Source organism: Melospiza melodia, unplaced genomic scaffold (assembly GCF_035770615.1).
Source record: "Melospiza melodia melodia isolate bMelMel2 unplaced genomic scaffold, bMelMel2.pri scaffold_18, whole genome shotgun sequence".
Taxonomy (NCBI): domain Eukaryota; kingdom Metazoa; phylum Chordata; class Aves; order Passeriformes; family Passerellidae; genus Melospiza; species Melospiza melodia.
Window position 1 is genome coordinate 2,268,532 of NW_026948525.1, and position 18,008 is coordinate 2,286,539.

The window sequence follows — 18,008 nt, forward strand, 5'->3', positions numbered from 1 at the left end:
CTGGAGGCAGCAGAAATTCTGAGGTTTCTGATATCCAAGAACAGCAGCAGAGAAAGGGAGAAGCTTTTTAAAAGAACCCCAGAACGCCAAATAAAAAAAAAAAAAAAGAGTGTGTGTGTCTATTCCAGAGGAGGGTATATGGGAAACGGCTTTCATTTTGGTGACAGGTATCTCCTCTAAATCTTTGCTGTCCTTTCTTCATGAACAGGTCCCCATGGCCAGCGGCAGCAAATGTCCAACAGCGGCTCCATCAGGCACTTCCTCCTGCTGGCATTGGCAAACACACGGCAGCTGCAGCTCCTGCACTTCTGCCTCTTGCTGGGCATCTCCCTGGCTGCCCTCCTGGGCAACGGCCTCATCATCAGCGCCATAGCCTGCGGCCACCACCCGCACACGCCCATGTTCTTCTTCCTGCTCAACCTGGTCCTCAGCGACCTGGGCTCCATCTGCACCACTGTCCCTAAAGCCATGCACAATTCCCTCTGGCACACCAGGGACATCTCCTACACTGGATGTGCTGCCCAAGTCTTTCTGTTTTTTTTTTTCTTGCAACAGAGATTTGCCTCCTGACCATCATGTGCTACGACCGCTACATGTCCATCTGCAAACCCCTGCACTACGGGACCCTCCTGGGCAGCAGAGCTTGTGCCCACATGGCAGCAGCTGCCTGGGCCAGTGCCTTTCTCAATGCTCTGGTGCACACAGCCAATACATTTTCCCTGCCCCTGTGCCGTGGCAATGCCCTGAGCCAGTTCTTCTGTGAAATCCCACAGATCCTCAAACTCTCCTGCTCCAAATCCTACCTTAGGGATTTTGGGCTGCTTGGTGTTAGTGCCTGTTTATCATTCGGTTGTTTTGTCTTCATTGTTTTCTCCTATATGCAGATCTTCAGGGCTGTGCTGAGGATCCCCTCTGAGCAGGGACGGCACAAAGCTTTTTCCACCTGCCTCCCTCACCTGGCCGTGGTCTCTCTTTTCTATAGCACTGGCACATTTGCCTACCTGAAGCCCCCCTCCATTTCCTCCCCATCCCTGGATCTGGCCCTGTCAGTTCTGTACTCAGTGGTGCCTTCAGCCCTGAACCCCCTCATCTACAGCCTGAGGAACCAGGAGCTCAAGGCTGCAGTGTGGAGACTGAGGAGTGGATGGTTTCAGGAACATTAACTGCTGGCCAGTATTTGCAAATCACTTGTAATAAAAGTAACCTTTAATACTTCTTGTTAGTTCCATTTTGGAAGTTCTTTGTCCTTGTTTAAAATTTTAAATATTTTCTACAAAGTGATGTCATTGTTTCTGCCAACTTGGTGTTGCCAGTGCTGCTGCCATGGCCCTGCCCCTCTGCCCTGTTGGCCCTGGTGTTGCTGCAGGGCCTGAGTGCTCTCGGGGCCGGGCACAGCCCTGGGGGTGGCAGTGCCGGGGCTGCAGCAGGCAGAGGCCATGGGCACTGCTGGGGCAGCGCTGACGCCTCAGGCCAGGCTCTGGGGGCTCCAGGCTCCTTGCCCAGGCTCTCTCAAGAACATGGCCAGGCCAATGCTCAACACAGAAAACCCCCGTGAGCAGCCCCAGGCTGGCCGTGGGCAGGCTGGGGCAAACAGCATGGCTGGGGCTCTGCAAGGGCCCTGGGGCAGATGGGAAGGAGCAGCAGAGCAGGGGCTGATCCATCCCCAGTGTGCTGGACAGCCCAGGGCAGCGTCCAAGAGCATCCTCATGGAGCTGCCAACAACATCCCCCCTCTGCAGTCCTGGCCTCTCCCCCAGCTCACACAGGCGCCCCATCCTTGCAGGCACAGACACGGCAGCACTGGCTCAGGAGCCCCTGTTTGCATTGCACACAACAGGGGGAGCACCCCCATGCTGTTGGTGTGGGGACATGAACCTGAGGGAGCACAAATGCCATCAGCCCCTGGGGCCAGCAAGGGCTGGGGGACACCAGGGAAACCGCTCAGCTTTGTCCTGGCCACTGCAGTCAGCCAGAAAGTTTGTTCCCATCAGCTGGGAGTTTCCTGTGCCACTGCAGAAGCTGTTGCTCAGAGCCAGGGCTGCCTGGCAGCCACTCCCAAACTGCCCTGAGCATTTCCTTGGCTTCACTTTCCTTTACTTCTTTACTCTTTGCTTTCTTTACTCTTCCTGCTACAAATTTCTTTGCTTTCTTTTCGCTTCCTGCTACACATTTCTTCTTATTTCCCACCCCTGTCCCCTCCCCTGCAGACAGCCCATCCCTGTTTGCCCTTTCCTCTCTGGCCCCACTCCCCACTGCAGTTCCTGACTTGGCACCATGGGAACGTCCATTGGGCAGCAGGATCATCCTACAACTGCTGCAGGAATTGTCTGCAGGCTCCTGCAGTGCCTGGTGCTGCTCCCTTGCCAGCGGCACCCCAGGCCAGGGGGGCACATCTGGGCTGCTGTGTCTGGCTCTGGGGCTCCCTGTTCTGGGCAATGAGGAGGAGCTGCAGAGGCTCCGCAGGACTGACAGGATGGGCTTTGGGGCTGGCAGGAGAACCTGAGGGACCTGGGCTGCTGGAGCTTCTGAAGAGGAGGCCCAGGGCTCCTCCTGCAACTGCTCCAAGGGTGTTTCCAGAGAATCACAGAATCAGAAATGTTGGATAAGACCTTGGAGATCATCAAGTCCAACCTGTGCCCTGACACCGCCTTGTCTCCCCTGAGCCTCCTCTTCTCCAGGATCAACAACTGCAGGTCCCTCAGCTGCTCTTCACAGGAGTTGGTAGCTTGTGTTCCAGACCCCTTCCCAGCCTTTTTGCCCTTCTCTGGACATGCTCCAGCCCCTCCATGGCTATCCTAAATTGGGGGGCCCACGACTGGACACAGCACTCGAGGTGCTGCCCAAGCATTGCTGAGCACAGGGGAAGAATCCCTGCCCTGCTCCTGCTGGCCAAACCATTCCTGAACCAGGCCAGGAGCCATTGGCCTTCTTGGACCCCTAGGCACACTGTTGGCCCATGTGCAGCCTGCTGTCCCTCAGTCCCTGCAGGTCCCTTTCTGCCTGGCTGCTCTCCGGCCACTCTGTCCCCAGCCTGTAGCACTGCAGGGGTTGTTGTGGCCAACATGCAGGGCCCAGCACTTGGACTTGTTAAACCTCACCTTGTTGGATTTGGACCCTGGATCCAGCCTGTCCAGGTCCCTCTGCAGAGCCCTCCTACCCTCCAGCAGATCCACACTCACACCCAGCTTGGTGTCATCTGCAAATTTGCTGATGCTGGACTCAGTCCCCGCATGCAGATCATCAGTGCAGACATTGAAATCCACGCTGGCTGGCTCTGACCCCTCGGCCATCCTGTGGGGGCCCTGTGATGGCACTCAGGGTAAACTGTTCCATAACCTTGCCGGGCACCCAGGTCAGGCTGACAGGCCTGGAGTTCCCCAGCTCCTCCTTCCAGTCCTTCTTGGGGATGGGCTCACATTGGCACCTCCAGTGCTCTGCGACTTCCCTGCTGAGCCAGCACTGATGGTAAATGATGGAGAGCAGCTTGGGGAGCTCATCCACAGCTCCCACATCCCCCTAGGATGGATCCCATCTGATCCCACACACCTGTGAGCATCTGTGTGGCTCAGCAGGACACCAACTGCTCCCTCCTGGATTACAGGGGGCTGTTCTGCTCCCTGTGCCCATCTACCAGCTCAGCAGAACACTTGTCCTGAGGACAGCCTGCCGTAATATCGAAAATTGAGAGAAACAAGATGTTAAGTAGCTCTGCCTTCTCCTTATCTTTAGTTTCTATATTCCCCACTGCATCCAATAAAAAGTAGAGGTTCTCCTTATCCCATGTTTTGCTATTAATTTTATTGTGGAAACCTTGTCTATTTTTTTTCACAGAAGTGGTCAGGTTAAACTCTAATTGAGCTTTCACCCCTTGACTTTTTTTCTGCACGACTTCACAACATTCTTAAACATTTCCTAAGCTGCTTGACCTTCTGTCCAAAGCTGATGCACCTCTTGTTACCCTTGAGTTCCCACAAAATCTCCATGGCCAGCCAGGCCAGTCATTTTCCGCACTAGCTCATCTTTTGCCACACTGGGACAGGCTGCTCCTTCCACCTTAAGATTACTATCTTGAAATGTGTCCATCCTTCCTGGACCCCTTTGTTTTTAAGGGATGTTTTCCTTCAAAAAATCAGGACCTGATTTGGTACTCCCAAAATCAGCATCCAAAACAGGCCAAAGTCTGCCCTTCCTAATTCCAGTGCAGAAGTTTTGTTGCTGCCCCTCCTTCTTTCCCAGAACATTGAAAACTTAATTATTTCATGGTCACTGTGCCCCAGGCAACCTCTGAGCCCAACATCTGCCACCAGCCCTTCTGTATTTGTGAACAGCAGCAGACAGAGCTTTCCTTGGCAGTGGGAGTGTTACCAAAAATTCAGTAAAATAGAAAACTCCTTAACAGCAATGCAGCATTAAAAAGCAGCATTATTTATTCAGGGGGATGCACGGGGGACAGCTCCTCCCAAAGCCCTGCAGGCTGAGTAAAGGAAAGTTTCTGTTTATATTCTGTATATTGCATACATATTCATTGATTTTCCCAGACTAAATATAAATACGATAATGGTTTCCCCAAAATCATTCACATATTTCCCCTCCCCTTCACCCATGTGTTGTTCTGTCTTGGGGTCTCTCTGGTGGTCCCTGGTGGTTGTGGACCCCAATGTTCCAGTGGGCCTGGCTGAGCTGGCAGGACACTGAGGCTGCTGGACTTCCAGTTCCCCTTCTCACACAATGGGCATTGTGTGGCTTCCATAGGCCTGGGGTTTTGGAGAACAAGCTCCAGGTGTCAGCTCACCTGGTGTAGACAATTTATCATCTGGTAACATGAGGTCACAGAGTGGGCTTTGACATCACAGAGCGGGTTATGTGTTTGAGCAGTATGACATCATATACTGCCCCTGTGACATCAGAGAGCCATCTGTGACATCAGAGGGCAGAAGTCTGACATCACAGAGCAGACTGTGACATCACAGAGTTGGCTGTGACCATCTGTTGCCAACCATCAGAGATCAGCTGTGTGACATTGGAGAATGGGCTGTGACATCACAGAGCAGGCTGTGACATCCCAGAGGGGCTGTGTGACATCCCAGAGGGGCTGTGACATCCCAGCAGGGCTGTGTCAGGTCCCTGGGTTGGTCACTCCACCCCAGCTCCCCCTCACAGTTTCTCCCAACAAGTCCAATGCTGTTCATGCCCAGCAGGGTCCCTGTCCCACGGGATCCCCCCGGCCCACCTGGAGCCACAGCCTCCACCAAAGGATGTTCCACAGGATCCACCCCAGAGCCTGACATGGGGGGACAAGGGGCCAGGGCTGTGTGACCAGGACATCAAGGACGTGGGTTCTCCAGTCACTGTGGCCTGGATTTTGTTGCCCATGGCAGGAAAGATGTCTGGCAGCTGGAGCAGGGTCTGGGAAGGGCCTCCAAGGTGGGGCTGGAGCCCTTGGGCTGTGAGCAGATGCTGAGGGAGCTGGGCTGTTCCAGCCTGGAGCAGGGAAGGCTGAGGGGCTCCTCATGCCAGCCTGGCAGTGCCAGCCAGGAGGGGATGGAGAACACAGAGCCAGGCTCTTCACCAGGGGGCCTGGGGGGAGACAAAAGCCAGTGGGTGGAAGGGGAAAGAGGAGACATCAGCCAGGGCATGAGGAGATGAAATGAGTCAGGCTGCTTTCAGCTTTTCCTCAACACCAAGAGCAGCCTGACCTCCCATCTCCATCCACCACTGACAGCTTGGCAAATCAGGAATTGTTGGAGCTGTTTTGCACCCACTCCAGGATGAGCATCCCGATACAAGAACTTAATTGTTCTTTTGTCAGAAATTAATTTTGGTATGGAAATCACCTCTGAATTGTGGACTCATCAGATGCTGCTGGGACGTTGCACATATCTCAGGGAGGATTGTGATTGTTATGAAATGGTGTCCTGTTCAACTGGGGCCTGTTTGCCATGAAGAGAAATTTTCTGTGCCTCTGAGTGTCACCGGTTCCACACCCCCCAAAAGACACAAACGTGATGAGTTGTGGTTCCCACTCCAGTGGTAGCACTTGGACCTCCCTCCATAGCCAGAGCAGAGCTCCCTTATCCCACAAAGTCCCTGGCAATGCAGGGATGAAGGAAACAGGACAGGCTGTGGGGATCAGGGGCAGGGTAGGGCCAGGGATTTTGGGTGGTTGTAAGCCCAGGGTAGGACCCGGCCCTTGGCTGTGGTGAACCTCATCCAATTGTCCTGGGCCCATGGCTGCATCCTGTCCAGATCAATCTGCAGAGCTTCCTGCCCTCCAGCACAGCCACACTCCCACCCAGCTTGGGCTCACCTGGGAACTGACTGAGGGTACTCTCGATGGCCTCATCCAGATCAGCAATAAAGAGATTGAACTGACCTAGCCCCAGTTCTGAGCCCTGGGGACACCCCTGGATGTGACTCCAATCCTCAGCTGCTCTGAGTGCCAGGGGTTGGATGAGGGAAATGGTGGGGAGGAGATAAAGTGTGATTGATTGTCAGCCATGAAGGGTCTGGATTTTCATATCTGTTCAGACTGCATGAAGAAGTGCTGGGGATCAATATCAATTGGACATTGCTGATATCAATCTATGAGCAAAATAAGAAAACAGGAAAAAACAATTCTCTCTGCATTGTTTTAAATACAGTATATTCACTTTAAATAGACTTCTGAAATCTGTCTAATTAACCAAAGAACACATGAAAACTTAGATTATTCCCAAGGGCTTTTCTTGTTCAGGTGTGTTTGGAACAAATATTTATTACCCTTTTACATTGAATTTCTGAACGGAAGACCTCAAGAAACAAGAGGCCTCTGGAGAAATAAAATTCATCATCAACCTCCAAGTGGCTGAGAACCCATCCCCATCAGGGCAGAAATGAACAGAAATGGGCACAGTTTTGTGGCTGCCCCAGCTTTGGCATGGGCCCTGGGCCTGCAGCAGGAGCAGCTCTTGAGGGCCCCAAGGCCAGGGCTCTTGTGTTGCCCTGGGCAGATCGGATGGCAGCAGGGGCTGCAGAACCCTCAGCACCTCAGCCCGAGGGGAGCAGGGCAGCCAGGGAGCCTCCTTGGGCCTTGGCCAAGCACCTTACCCATGGCTGGGGCTGAGTCCTGTGGCAGCTGCAGCTGCTGCTGTGCCCTTGCCAGGGGCTGAGGTTGTGGGGCAGTGCCCAGAGCAGCCTGGCCTGAGCAGAGCTGTGGGGCCAGAGCCGGCTGGGCTGGGCTGGGGAGAGGCCCTTGGTGCTGCCCAGAGCTCAGGGCAGCTGGCAGAGCTTGCAGGGAGCTGGGCTGGGCTCAGAGAGCCTGGCCCAGAAACCATCAATGTCCATCTCAGCCTGGCTGAGTGTGCAGGGGCAGGACTCAGGCCAGGCCTTGTGGGGCAGGGCCAGCGCCTGTGCAAGGCATTGCAAACAGGCAAGTGGCCCAGAGAGGAGGCTGCTCTGTGCCCTTGGTGGCATTGACAGAGCAGGGAGGGGGCCGAGGACATTTGTCAGCACCAGCCTCTGTGCCCATGCATTGGCAGCCCTGGCTGCTGAGCCCAGCTTCGGTCTGGGCTGAGTTTGGCTGTGGCCCAGCTCCATCCTCCTGCGGGGCTTAGAGCCTATTCCCAGCCATGGCCAGCCCTGGCTGCCTCTCTGCTGGCCCAGAGGCCGGCAGAGCCCGGGGCAGGGCTGTCTGTGCAGCCCCACAGTTGCCAGGGGCTCTGCAGGAGCTGGCAGAGGCTGCCCAGCAGGGAGGCCATAGGGCACAGAGCCCCAAGGCTGCTGTGGGCACCACAGCACAGGGGCCGTTCCCAGCCGCAATGCTCCTGGCCTGGGCTGGGCCTGCACAGGGGCTGGGCCACCATGGCTGGGCCAGCACAGGGCCACAAAGAGGCCACACAGCCGCTGCCGGGGCTGACAGCAAGGCCAGGCACACGCAAGCAATTGCTGAGCATGGCCTGCTCTGGCCAGGCCTGACTGTGCTGAAGGCAGAGCTCAGCTGCCCTGGGGGCTGCAGGAACACTCCACATCCCAAAGAGTCTCCATGGCTGTGCTGGAGAGCAAGGCTGCAGGAGGGAAATTCAGGGTTGCTGTGGGATGGGGAGGGCATTGAATTCCAGCACACATCTCAGCTCTCTGATGATCCCGGCACCATGCTGGGCCCTGTTTCAGACTGGAGCAGAGCAGATGTTGATGGGACAGGAGCCCTGAGAGGGTGTCAGGGACCTGCAGCTTGCAAAGTGCTCTGCTCTCCCTCAGGTGCTCTCAGAGACATCCAATCCCAGCTGGGCACCTCAGGGCACAAGTGGCCCTGCCTGTTCATGGGCACACAGCTGATGTCTGGAATGGGGCACAGGTGTTAATACCTGTTAGTTTCATAATATACAAGTAAATCTTTATTTTCTTGGTCTTTTGAGAACTTTTGAGAAATGTAAACGTTTTCTCTTCTGGAACAGGAATTTCCTGGATGTGCTGGATTCTTCTTCTGATGGCAGGAGAAGAAATACTCATCTTCCCCTCTGCCTTTGCCACAAACATTCACTCTAATATTTAATCACCCCTTCCCTTCAGGTATTTCCAGCTCTCCTGTTGAAATGGCCCTGTCTAAGAACATCTCTTCATTTAGAGCAGCTGCATCTATGCTTTCCATCTCTCCCAGATTTTCTCATCCAGATGCTCTCTGGTCATTCAAGTACCTCTCAACTGACTCGTTTCATGCATTGAATATCAGGGAGTTGTCAAATCTTTCTGATGTTTAAATAAATATCACATTAGACAGCATCCTAATTGTGTTTATATCTATCATAGAATTACCACTTCTTATGTCTTTGTCCAAAACTCTTGCTATACGACAATCCATGGGGAATGGTGGACATGTCAGATGGTGCTGGGACATCCCAGAGATCCAAGGGAAGAGCTGTGATGGTTATTAAACTGTTCAAATGTTCAACTTCTGCCTTTGGCAAGAAACCTTTCTGTGTCTCTGAGTATCACCAGGCCCTGAGCCCAAAGGACACAAACCTGATGAGTTGTGGCTCCCATTGCAGGGGCACTTGGACCTTGGCTCTGTGCAGGAGAGCTCTTCATCTCCTTTCTCTCTTTTCCTCCCTCTGGCTATGGAGGGAGCTCCTCACTTCAGCGTGTGACTCATGTGTGCAAAGAGCAAATCTGGGCAGAATTGGGGCAGGGAGGGTTTGCACAGGAGGATCTGTTGGGATCTGTGCTGGGCACAGAAGGTGTTTTCCATTGCTCTGAGATGCCTGCTGTGCAAAGTGGATTTAATACCTTGCAGAGGAATGATTTTGGCATATGATGGAGCTGTGCCTTCCCTTGGCTTTGTTGGCTGACAAGAAATGAACATCCCTCTGTGTCTCGGGCAGCTCCTTCTCCAAGGAAAGCAGGTGGGAGTTGGAGCCAAGGAGCTGAAAGCTGCAGGTGCAGCCTGGGCTGGAGGGAGCTCAGATTTGCACAAGGCTGCCCTGAGTGCCAGGGCTTGGATGGGGGAAATGGTGGGGTGGGGGTAGGGACAGAGTCTGATTGATTGTCAGCCATGAAGGGTCTTATGTCGCAGAGAACTTTTATGAAAAATCCTTTCTTTAGGATTTTTCCTCCTGAGAAGCTGAGAGACCTCAGGAACCAAATGTAAACAATTATCATCTGCTGCTGTGGAAGGCAACATGTAGATCTGTGATTATTCTCATGTAGTTGTTTGTAATTAATGGCCAATCACAGCCCTGCTGGCTTGGACACGGAGCTGGAGCCACAAACCTTTGTTATAATTTCTTTCTTTTCTCTTCTTACCTTAGCCTTCTGATGAAACATTTTCTGCTATTCTTTTAGTATAGTTTTAATGAATTATATATCATAATATAATAAATCAAGCCTTCTGAAACGTGGAGTCAGATCCTCATCTCTTCCCTCTTCCCTCTTTCCCTGTGAAAAACATCACAGTCTTGATTTTCGTATCTGTTCCAACTACATGAGGAGATACTTGGATTCAAAGTCAATTGGAGATTGCTATTAACAGGGAAAAAAACCAAAAACTAAATAGGACCTAAAAAATGTTTTCTCATTGTCTTTTTAAATAGAACATATTCAGTTGAATGCCCTTCTGAAATCTCTCTTTGTTAACCACACAAGATTTGGAAACTGAAATAAAATTATCCCCAGAGGCTTTGCTTGTTAAGGTGTTCTGAATGTTAATGAGCCCTGGGACACTGAATTCCTGCACTCAAGAGCTGAAGGCTGAACAAGCCTCTGGGGCAGTACTTGGAGTCAGTGTCAATTGGAGATTGCACATTTTAATGAATTAACAGGAAAAAATATTACAAGACCTAAAACATATGTTTTGTCACTCATTTTAAAATATATTGCATTCAGTTTAGATATACTACTGAGATCTGTTGAATTAACCACAAATGATTTGAAAACTGAGATCAGATTATTCCCAGAGGCTTGGCTTGTTCAGGTGTTCTGAATGTTAATGAGCCCTGGGACACTGAATTCCTGCACTCAAGAGCTGAAGGCTGAACAAGCCTCTGCAGCAGGAAAATTCAGCAGCAGCCTCCAAGGTGCTGAGGATGTCAGCAGCCCCCACTGAGGCCATCCCTGCCCAGAGACCGTGGGGGAATGGGCAGACAAGGAGAGCGTCCCTGGGGCTGGGGCAGCACAACTCAGAGGCACCAGCGGCTCCAGCTGGGAAATGGAGTGTGGAATGCGGCTGGGAAAGCCCTGCCTGGGCTGTGCCAAACAGGACACACAAGCCCTGACTCCCATCCACTAAAAAACTCTTTTAAGGAGACATTCTAAAGGAATTACCGTTATGTGCTCTGAGTGGAACTCACTGGAGAAGTACCATCAAGAGGTTCTTAGGAGCTCAAAACTATAAAACAGCCTTTACTGGGAACTTGACAAAATCAGAGAAACTTTGGCAAAATGTTTATTATGACATTGTTGTTGGTTTGTTTATTCAAGATTTTTCTAATCTTGAGATTTCTTAATTAGCATATTTATGAGTGTGTTGGGTTTTATTGTCAATTAATTATTTATGTATTATTTTTTTGTTGTGAGATAGGATTGTGAGAAAAGTAAAGTAGGCTTAAGACTTTTAAATGGTAGAAAGAAAATGTTATTAAAAGTAACTAAAAGAAAAAATGTAGTAATAATTAAAATAAGCTCTTAAGAACACTTTTTTTTACAACTTTCTTTTTACTGACAATGTATAGAAACTAAACTTAAAATTTCTAGTTATTTACTATTTCTAGAATAGTCTTTTTTTTAGTTTATATTGGGAGAGAAGTTTTTCTTGTTAAGGTTATGGAGATTCTTTTACAAGAAGAAAAAATAGCTTTTTTGCTGGTTCTTAATTTTGTCATGGATAACAGTGGTCTGGGGGACTTTGTTATTGTGAAGTTATTTTTATTGCCAGAAGGTTTTTTACAGCTTATTGATGGGCCATGTTGACTTATGGGGTATTATTTTAAAAATAGTTCTTTAAAGGTAAAAGTGTTCATAATTTACTTTTAAAATTATTTTTATCTCTTGGAATACAGATCTTCTCTTGGGAATACTGGATTACTTTTTCCCCCCTGTTTAAACTTTTTATGTACTTACAGTTATTTTAACAGTTCCTTTTTTTTAGCATGGAGGCTTTTCTTTGATATTAATTTGAATTTTTAATTAGTTTTATGTATTTTAATGAAAAATAGGTTTTTTGGAATTTAATTTCTTCTTTACTGACTTTGATGGTTTTATGTTTGTTTTTTATATGCTTGTATTTTGTTTTTCTTTTACTCGAGGGAGGACTGAAGTATTGAAAGGATTAACACCTGACATGCCAGTAGCTTGTGGTTGAAGTTGTGGTTGGGTTAGGATTGGTTTTATGGTTCATTTCTGTGGGGTTTTTTGTTTAACTTTAGTTCTAGGGTTGAATTTGTGTGCGTTGTAGGTTGTAGGAGTTTTTTGTTTTAATTGTCTTGGAGGGAGGGGACTTGATGGTAAGATTTTAATAGCTGTGGCTGACTTTGTTCTGGTTAAGGGTTTGTAGCCTCTCGTTTTCCTGTTTGGTAGTTGTTGACGTTTGGTTTGGTTAGAATGGTGCCGATGGGGGGGGCAGGGGGCAGCCTGGGGAGGTGGGAAGGGGCTCAGCCCGTGGCAGAGTTGCTTGATTTGGTTTGGTTTGGTTTGGTTTGGTTTGGTTTGGTTTGGTTTGGTTTGGTTTGGTTTGGTTTGGTTTGGTTTAGTTTGGTTTGGTTTGGTTTGGTTTGGTAGGGTTGGGTTGGTTTGGGTTGGTTTGGGTTGGTTTGGTTTGGTTTGGTTTGGTTTGGTTTGGTTTGGTTTGGTTTGGTTTGGTTTGGTTTGGTTTGGTTTGGTTTGGTTTGGTTTGGTTTGGTTTGGTTTGGTTTGGTTTGGTTTGGTTGAGATAGGGGCTGGGGCCAGGGCCTGCTGCTTCTTTGTTGACTGGGAAAAAAAGAGGAGGTTCCTGGCTTTTTTCGTCTTTAGCATTTGTGTTTCACAGAGACGTGTTCAGTATCTTAGTGGTTTAACAGAATTTCAGTTACACAAAAATTTTGTATTACTTTTTAAAATTCTTCTCATGTCAAACTACAACAGACATTCAACCAAGAAAAAACTCTTCTCAAATCATTGACTTGGCCCATTCAACTTCACAAACTCTATGCCTGTTCAATTTAATGTTAATCAAAATTTGCAAGAGAAACAGAAGAAGAAGACACAGAAAGACAGAAAGACAAAAAAGATACAGAGAGGCACACACAGAGCTACCAACTCCTGGATTCCAGCACTGTTCAGATGGAAATTCCAAGAAGAGGTAGGGTCAAGATGGGTGCTTGCCTTGTGGTCAGCCACCAATACACCTTGATCTTCCTGAGCCCTTCCCCCAGGTGGGACTTGGGCTCATTTGGTCCCTCAGGAGCTGGGCTGGGGCTGCAGAGGTGGCTGTGGAGCATTGCCTGTGCTGTGCCAGGGACTGGCAGACACTGCTGGGCTGGGATAGAGGCTCTGGGGGGATTGGGGTTCCAGGGCAGGGCAGCACTGGGGTCACAGGGCAGGGCAAGGCTGGACCTACCCCTTCATCCTCCCCCACACATGAAATATTTCCCGCCAACAATCTCCTCCTGTTTGTCACAATAGGCAGTGTTGGAGGTGAAATCCCAATTCTGGGCATGGGCACCTGGCCAAGAAGTACAGTTCTTTTCCATAGGAAGGAAAGCACAGAGCCCCAGTGTTTGGAAGGCAGGTGAGAGCCTCAGTAGGCCAAGGCCATCCAGACTTTTCAGAAATGACATATTTTGTCTGGGAGCTATCTTTGGATGTAGGGAATTTTGGAGGTGGAAATCCAATCTCAGCCATGGGCACCTGGAGAAGCAGGACAATTCTTTCCCATAGGAAGGAAAGCACGCTGCCTTCCCCAATGTTTTGGAGACAGATGGGAGGTGACCCTTGTAAAACCAATGCAAGACAGACTTGTCCTGGCAATATTCCTATGGGAACAATCCCTGGATATAAGGAAATTTGGAGGTGAAATCTCAATTCTGGCCATGGGTGCCTGGAGGAGAAGGACAGTTCTTTTCCATTGGGAAGGAAAGCATGGAGCCCCAGTGTTTCATTAGCAGATGAGAAGCAACCCTCAACATGCCAAGGTCAGTTGGACCAGTCAGGCAGTCCTTGGGAGGCCAAACCAGTCAGACATGCTCTGTGTCTCCTTGGTTTTAAGAGGCCCCATAATGTCACAATGGTGCCTTGATTCCATGGGGTCCAGCAGGGTCATAATGGACCCTTGGTTCAGTGGAGTTGCACAATGTCAAAGTGGCCCCCAGGTTCCAGAGGGCCCCAAGTGTCAGAATGGTCCAAATGATTCCATGAGGCCTCGCAGTGTCACAGTGGTCTCTGTGGTTCCCGAGGCCCCACAATAACATGTGAGTCTTCTGTTCCATAAGCCCTGAATGTCACAATGGACCTTTGGACCTTGGGGGTTTGCAGAGTCACAATGGTCTCCTTTGACTCAAGAGTGTCACAACGGACGATTGATGACAGGAGGCCCCTCTGTGTTGTGTTTCTGTTGTGTTCCTTCTTTTCTCCATAAAACAGTGTCACCCTGGAGCTTTGGTTCAATGCAGCCCTGCAGCGTCACAATGAACCCTAGTTTCAATGGGGTTCAACAATGTCACCATGGCCCCAAGGTTCCATGCATCCCTGCAGTGTCACAATGGTCTCCTTTGGTTGCACAGTGTCACAATGGAGCACTGATGACACGAGGCCCTGCAGTGTCACAATGGACCTTTGGTTCCATGCAGCCCTGCAGTGTCACAAAGGCCTCTTGGTTTCATGAGGTCCAACAGTATCAAAATGGTGCTCTTGGTTCTTTGGGGACCCACGGGGTCACAATGGTCTCACTGGTTCCATGAGGCTCAACAGTGTCACAATGCTTTGCTTATTCCATGAGGCCTCATAGTGTCACAATGGTCTTCATGATTCCATGAGTACCCACAGTGTCACAATGGCCCTTGGTTCCATGAGGCCTTGCAATGTCACAAGTGACCTTTGGATCCATGGGGTCTCACAGTGTCACAATGGCCTCTTGGTTCCATGACACCTCAAAGTGTCACAATGGTCTCCACAGTTGCATGAGGCCCCACAGTGTCACAATGGACCCTTGGTTTTATGGGCCTCTCAGTGTCACAATGGTCCCTACATTCCATGGACCCACAGTGTCAGTACAGCCCTCTTGGTTCCATGAGGCCCAGCAATGTCACAGTGCTCTCCATGATTCCATGAGGCCCCACAGTGTCACAATGGTCCCTTGGTCTCACAGGGCCCCACTGTGTCACAATGGTCCCTTGGTTCCATGGCCCTGTGCTGCTGCATTCCCCCCTCCCCTTCTCAGGCCGCCCTGCCAGATGAGAAATGCTCCTTGGGCCTCAGCCTTGGCCAACAGCCCCTGGGCTCAGCTCCTCTGCAGCTCATCACAAACACTGTCTGCTCCAGCCACTGCTGCTGCCCAAACAGCTCCTGCTTTCTGTAGGAGCAGCCCTGGGAACTGCTTTTGTTCCCTCGGTGGCACAAGATCCCTGTTCTCACCCTGCCAAAGAAAGCTGTTGGTGCCAAGTGCGGCCAGGATGAGCCATCGCTGGGACTGAAGCCCCTCTCTTGGGGCCCTGCAAACAGCGCTCCAAAAGGAGCCTTTGGAGCTCTCCTGGGCCAGCGACTCCCTCTGAGTGGGGCCTCTCCCAGCCGGGAACTCTCCCGTTTTCTGCACTCAGGGATCCCGAACAACGACGGAGCCTGGGCCGATCCCCCCACTCCTCCAGGCTCAGCCCTTCACCTGCTGGGGAGATGCCAAAGGATCCACAGGGAGCATTCCCTGCCCTCAGGGGAATTTCTCACAGGTGCCTTGCACTGACTCTTTGTGTCTCTGTGCACACAGGAGTGCCTGTGCTGGGGAAATGTGGCAGAAATGCTGCTCCCTGAGGGGCTTGAATGCCTTGGATAGCTGACTTAGTCAGGCCTGTAAGTGAGGTTAAGTCATGAAGTCTAAGCTAAGCTAAATGCTGCTAAGAGTTTTTCTTTTGCTAAGTTTTTATGTTGAATATAAGTTAAGTTGTATATTGTTAAGTGTTATTCCTCTCTTACATTGCTAAGTCATAGGTTGTAAGTAAGGTTAAATACTGTTAAGCTCTGTTCTTTTGCTAAATTGTGAAGTTGAAGGTATCAGTTAAGGTTAAGTCCTGTTAAGTTTGAGCTCTGTTAAGCTTTTGCACTGTATTCCTTTTATCCTTGCCCTCACTGTCATTTTCTCACACACACACAGAGGAACAGTTCTCGGTTCATTTCTGGTTTGGTTGCCTGGATTTGGTTTTGTTGTTGCTTTGTTTCCTTGGTGTGCCTGAAGTGTTCAGTCAGGAGCAGACTGACTCTTCCCAAGGAAATTTGTGTTGCTGTCCCTTAATATTAAATCTGGTTTTTGCTGATCCCTTGCTGGGGATTTTTTCAGCGCTCTCAAGCCCTTGTTCATAACAGGGTGAAGACTCTGGCCCTGGGGGACACAGGGATGCTGCCGGGGGGTCCCTGTCCCCCGGTACCACCCCCAGGGCCCCGGCCCCCCTTCCCCGTGTCAGGCTCTGGGGTCGATCTCGTGGAACATCCTCTGGGGGAGGCTGCGGGGCTGGAGGTGGGGGGACCCGGGGGGACAGGGGACCCCGCTGTGCACGAGCAGGGTTGGACTGCTCTGGGGGCAACTGTGAGGGGGGCTGGGATAGAGTGACCTCCCCAGTGACCTCACACCTCCTCCTGTGACGTCACACCTCCTCCTGTGATGTCACACAGCCCCTGTGATCTCACACAGCATCCTGTGATTTCACAGAGCCCCCAGTGATGTCACACAGCTTTTTTGCAATGTCACACTGCCACTTGTGATGTCAGAGCCCACTCTAGCATGTCACAGAGCACCTTTGTGATGTCACAGCGCCAACTCTGAGATGTCAGCCTGGAATGTCAGGAAGTTGCACTGTGATGTCACAAAAGACTCTGTGATGTCAGAAAGCCACAATATGATGTCAGAATCTGTTCTGTGATGTCGCCACCTGCTCTATCATGTTACACAGCCACCCAGTGATGTCACAACCCAGTCTCTGATGTCACTGAGCCCCCCTCTGTGATGGCAGGATATCCTCTATGGCCACACACCCTATTCTATGATGTCACAGAAGCTGTGTGATAGCACAACTCCCTCAGTGATGTCCCAAAACACTCTCTGTGATGTCATACTGTTATGAGTAGAAAAGCTGGCCATTTTTTTTAAAGGTTGCAGAGTTCACAAGTTGGGCCAGTTGCTGCCAGGGTGGAGTTGTAACTGTTTGTTGTTGTAATCACCTGTTAATAGTTTTTTGTTAACTACCTGTTGTTGATGGTTGGGAATCCCCCTTTTTGTCGAGCGGCACCCTGCTGCTTCCAGGAGGATGGCACCCAGAACAGTTAAGAGGATGGGACAACCAAGTTGGCATGCAAATGACATTGGGGTTGGCATGCAAATGAGGAAGCCCTTCACCAAACCTATCAAAACCCCTAAAAACAATGAACCAACATGGAATTGAGGGATCAAAGTGATGTCTAGACATGAAGAACAGAATCCAGTGCCTGCTAAGACCCTTTTTACCCCTCACCCTAACCTAAAAACATGTTGGCTGGAAAGAGGACCTCAAATGTCAGACCAAAAAAACTGGGAATCTCCTGGTGCTCTTGTGAGGACAGGAGCCACAGCTCTGCCCGCAGACCAGTGAACACAGCTGCACTTTTCCTCCTACTGTGTGCCACCCCCAAAATACGCATGAGACATGTCAGTCCTTCCCATGCGAGCTGATTTTTACTAAAGGCATTAAAAGGAGAAAGATCTCCTGCCCTATTTATTTCAGCTGGGCGCTTGTCTGGGATAGCTGTGCCTGAAGAGGACATCAGGACTGGGATGGCCGCCCACACTGGACCTCCAGGACAGCTGGCAATCAGGACCAGAGAAGATCGGCTTGGGACCAGTGACGCAGAGGAGCGCTGGACTGGCAAGAAATATCTGGTGGTGGGAGTAGGGGGCAAGCAAGTGTGAGTGAGACAGGGGCTGGCAGCTCGGACCCTCAGCCTGAGTGTGGACCCCTTAGTACGGTGGTTCCAAACCCCCACGAGGGGGCCAGCCAGGAAAGGGGGGAAGCGAGTGGAATCCTAAGGGGTAAAGAGGGCCCCCCTCTGGGCATGTGGAGGAAATAGTGTATGAGTGGCACGCACCCCAAAAGTCCTGACAGGGGGAAGTAATCACAAGTTGCGAGAAGGATTTGGGCAAGCACACAAGTCCTGCAGGCAAATTAAGTTCTTACAAAGGAGATCAGGCATGAGTCTCAGCAGGGAAAGACAGGATCTCAAGTTTTTGAAGTCCTGATACATAAGTCCTAGCATTAGGGAAATTAGGCAAACTAGAAATTAGACATTTATTTTCTTTTAAAGTCCTGAAGAAAGGGATCAGGCAAATCT

At 50.4% G+C, this 18,008-nt stretch overlaps 1 protein-coding gene across 1 annotated transcript; it reads left to right on the top strand.

The window, feature by feature from the left end:
* Positions 1-611: 611 nt before the first annotated feature.
* On the top strand, positions 612-17,572 carry LOC134433329 (olfactory receptor 14J1-like; the record flags this gene model as incomplete). The annotated part of the gene is made up of 2 exons (XM_063182188.1): positions 612-1,073; positions 17,426-17,572. Coding segments are annotated over 2 exons (609 nt in total), but the record flags the coding sequence as incomplete, so codon positions are not given.
* Between the last annotated feature and the right edge of the window lie 436 nt (positions 17,573-18,008).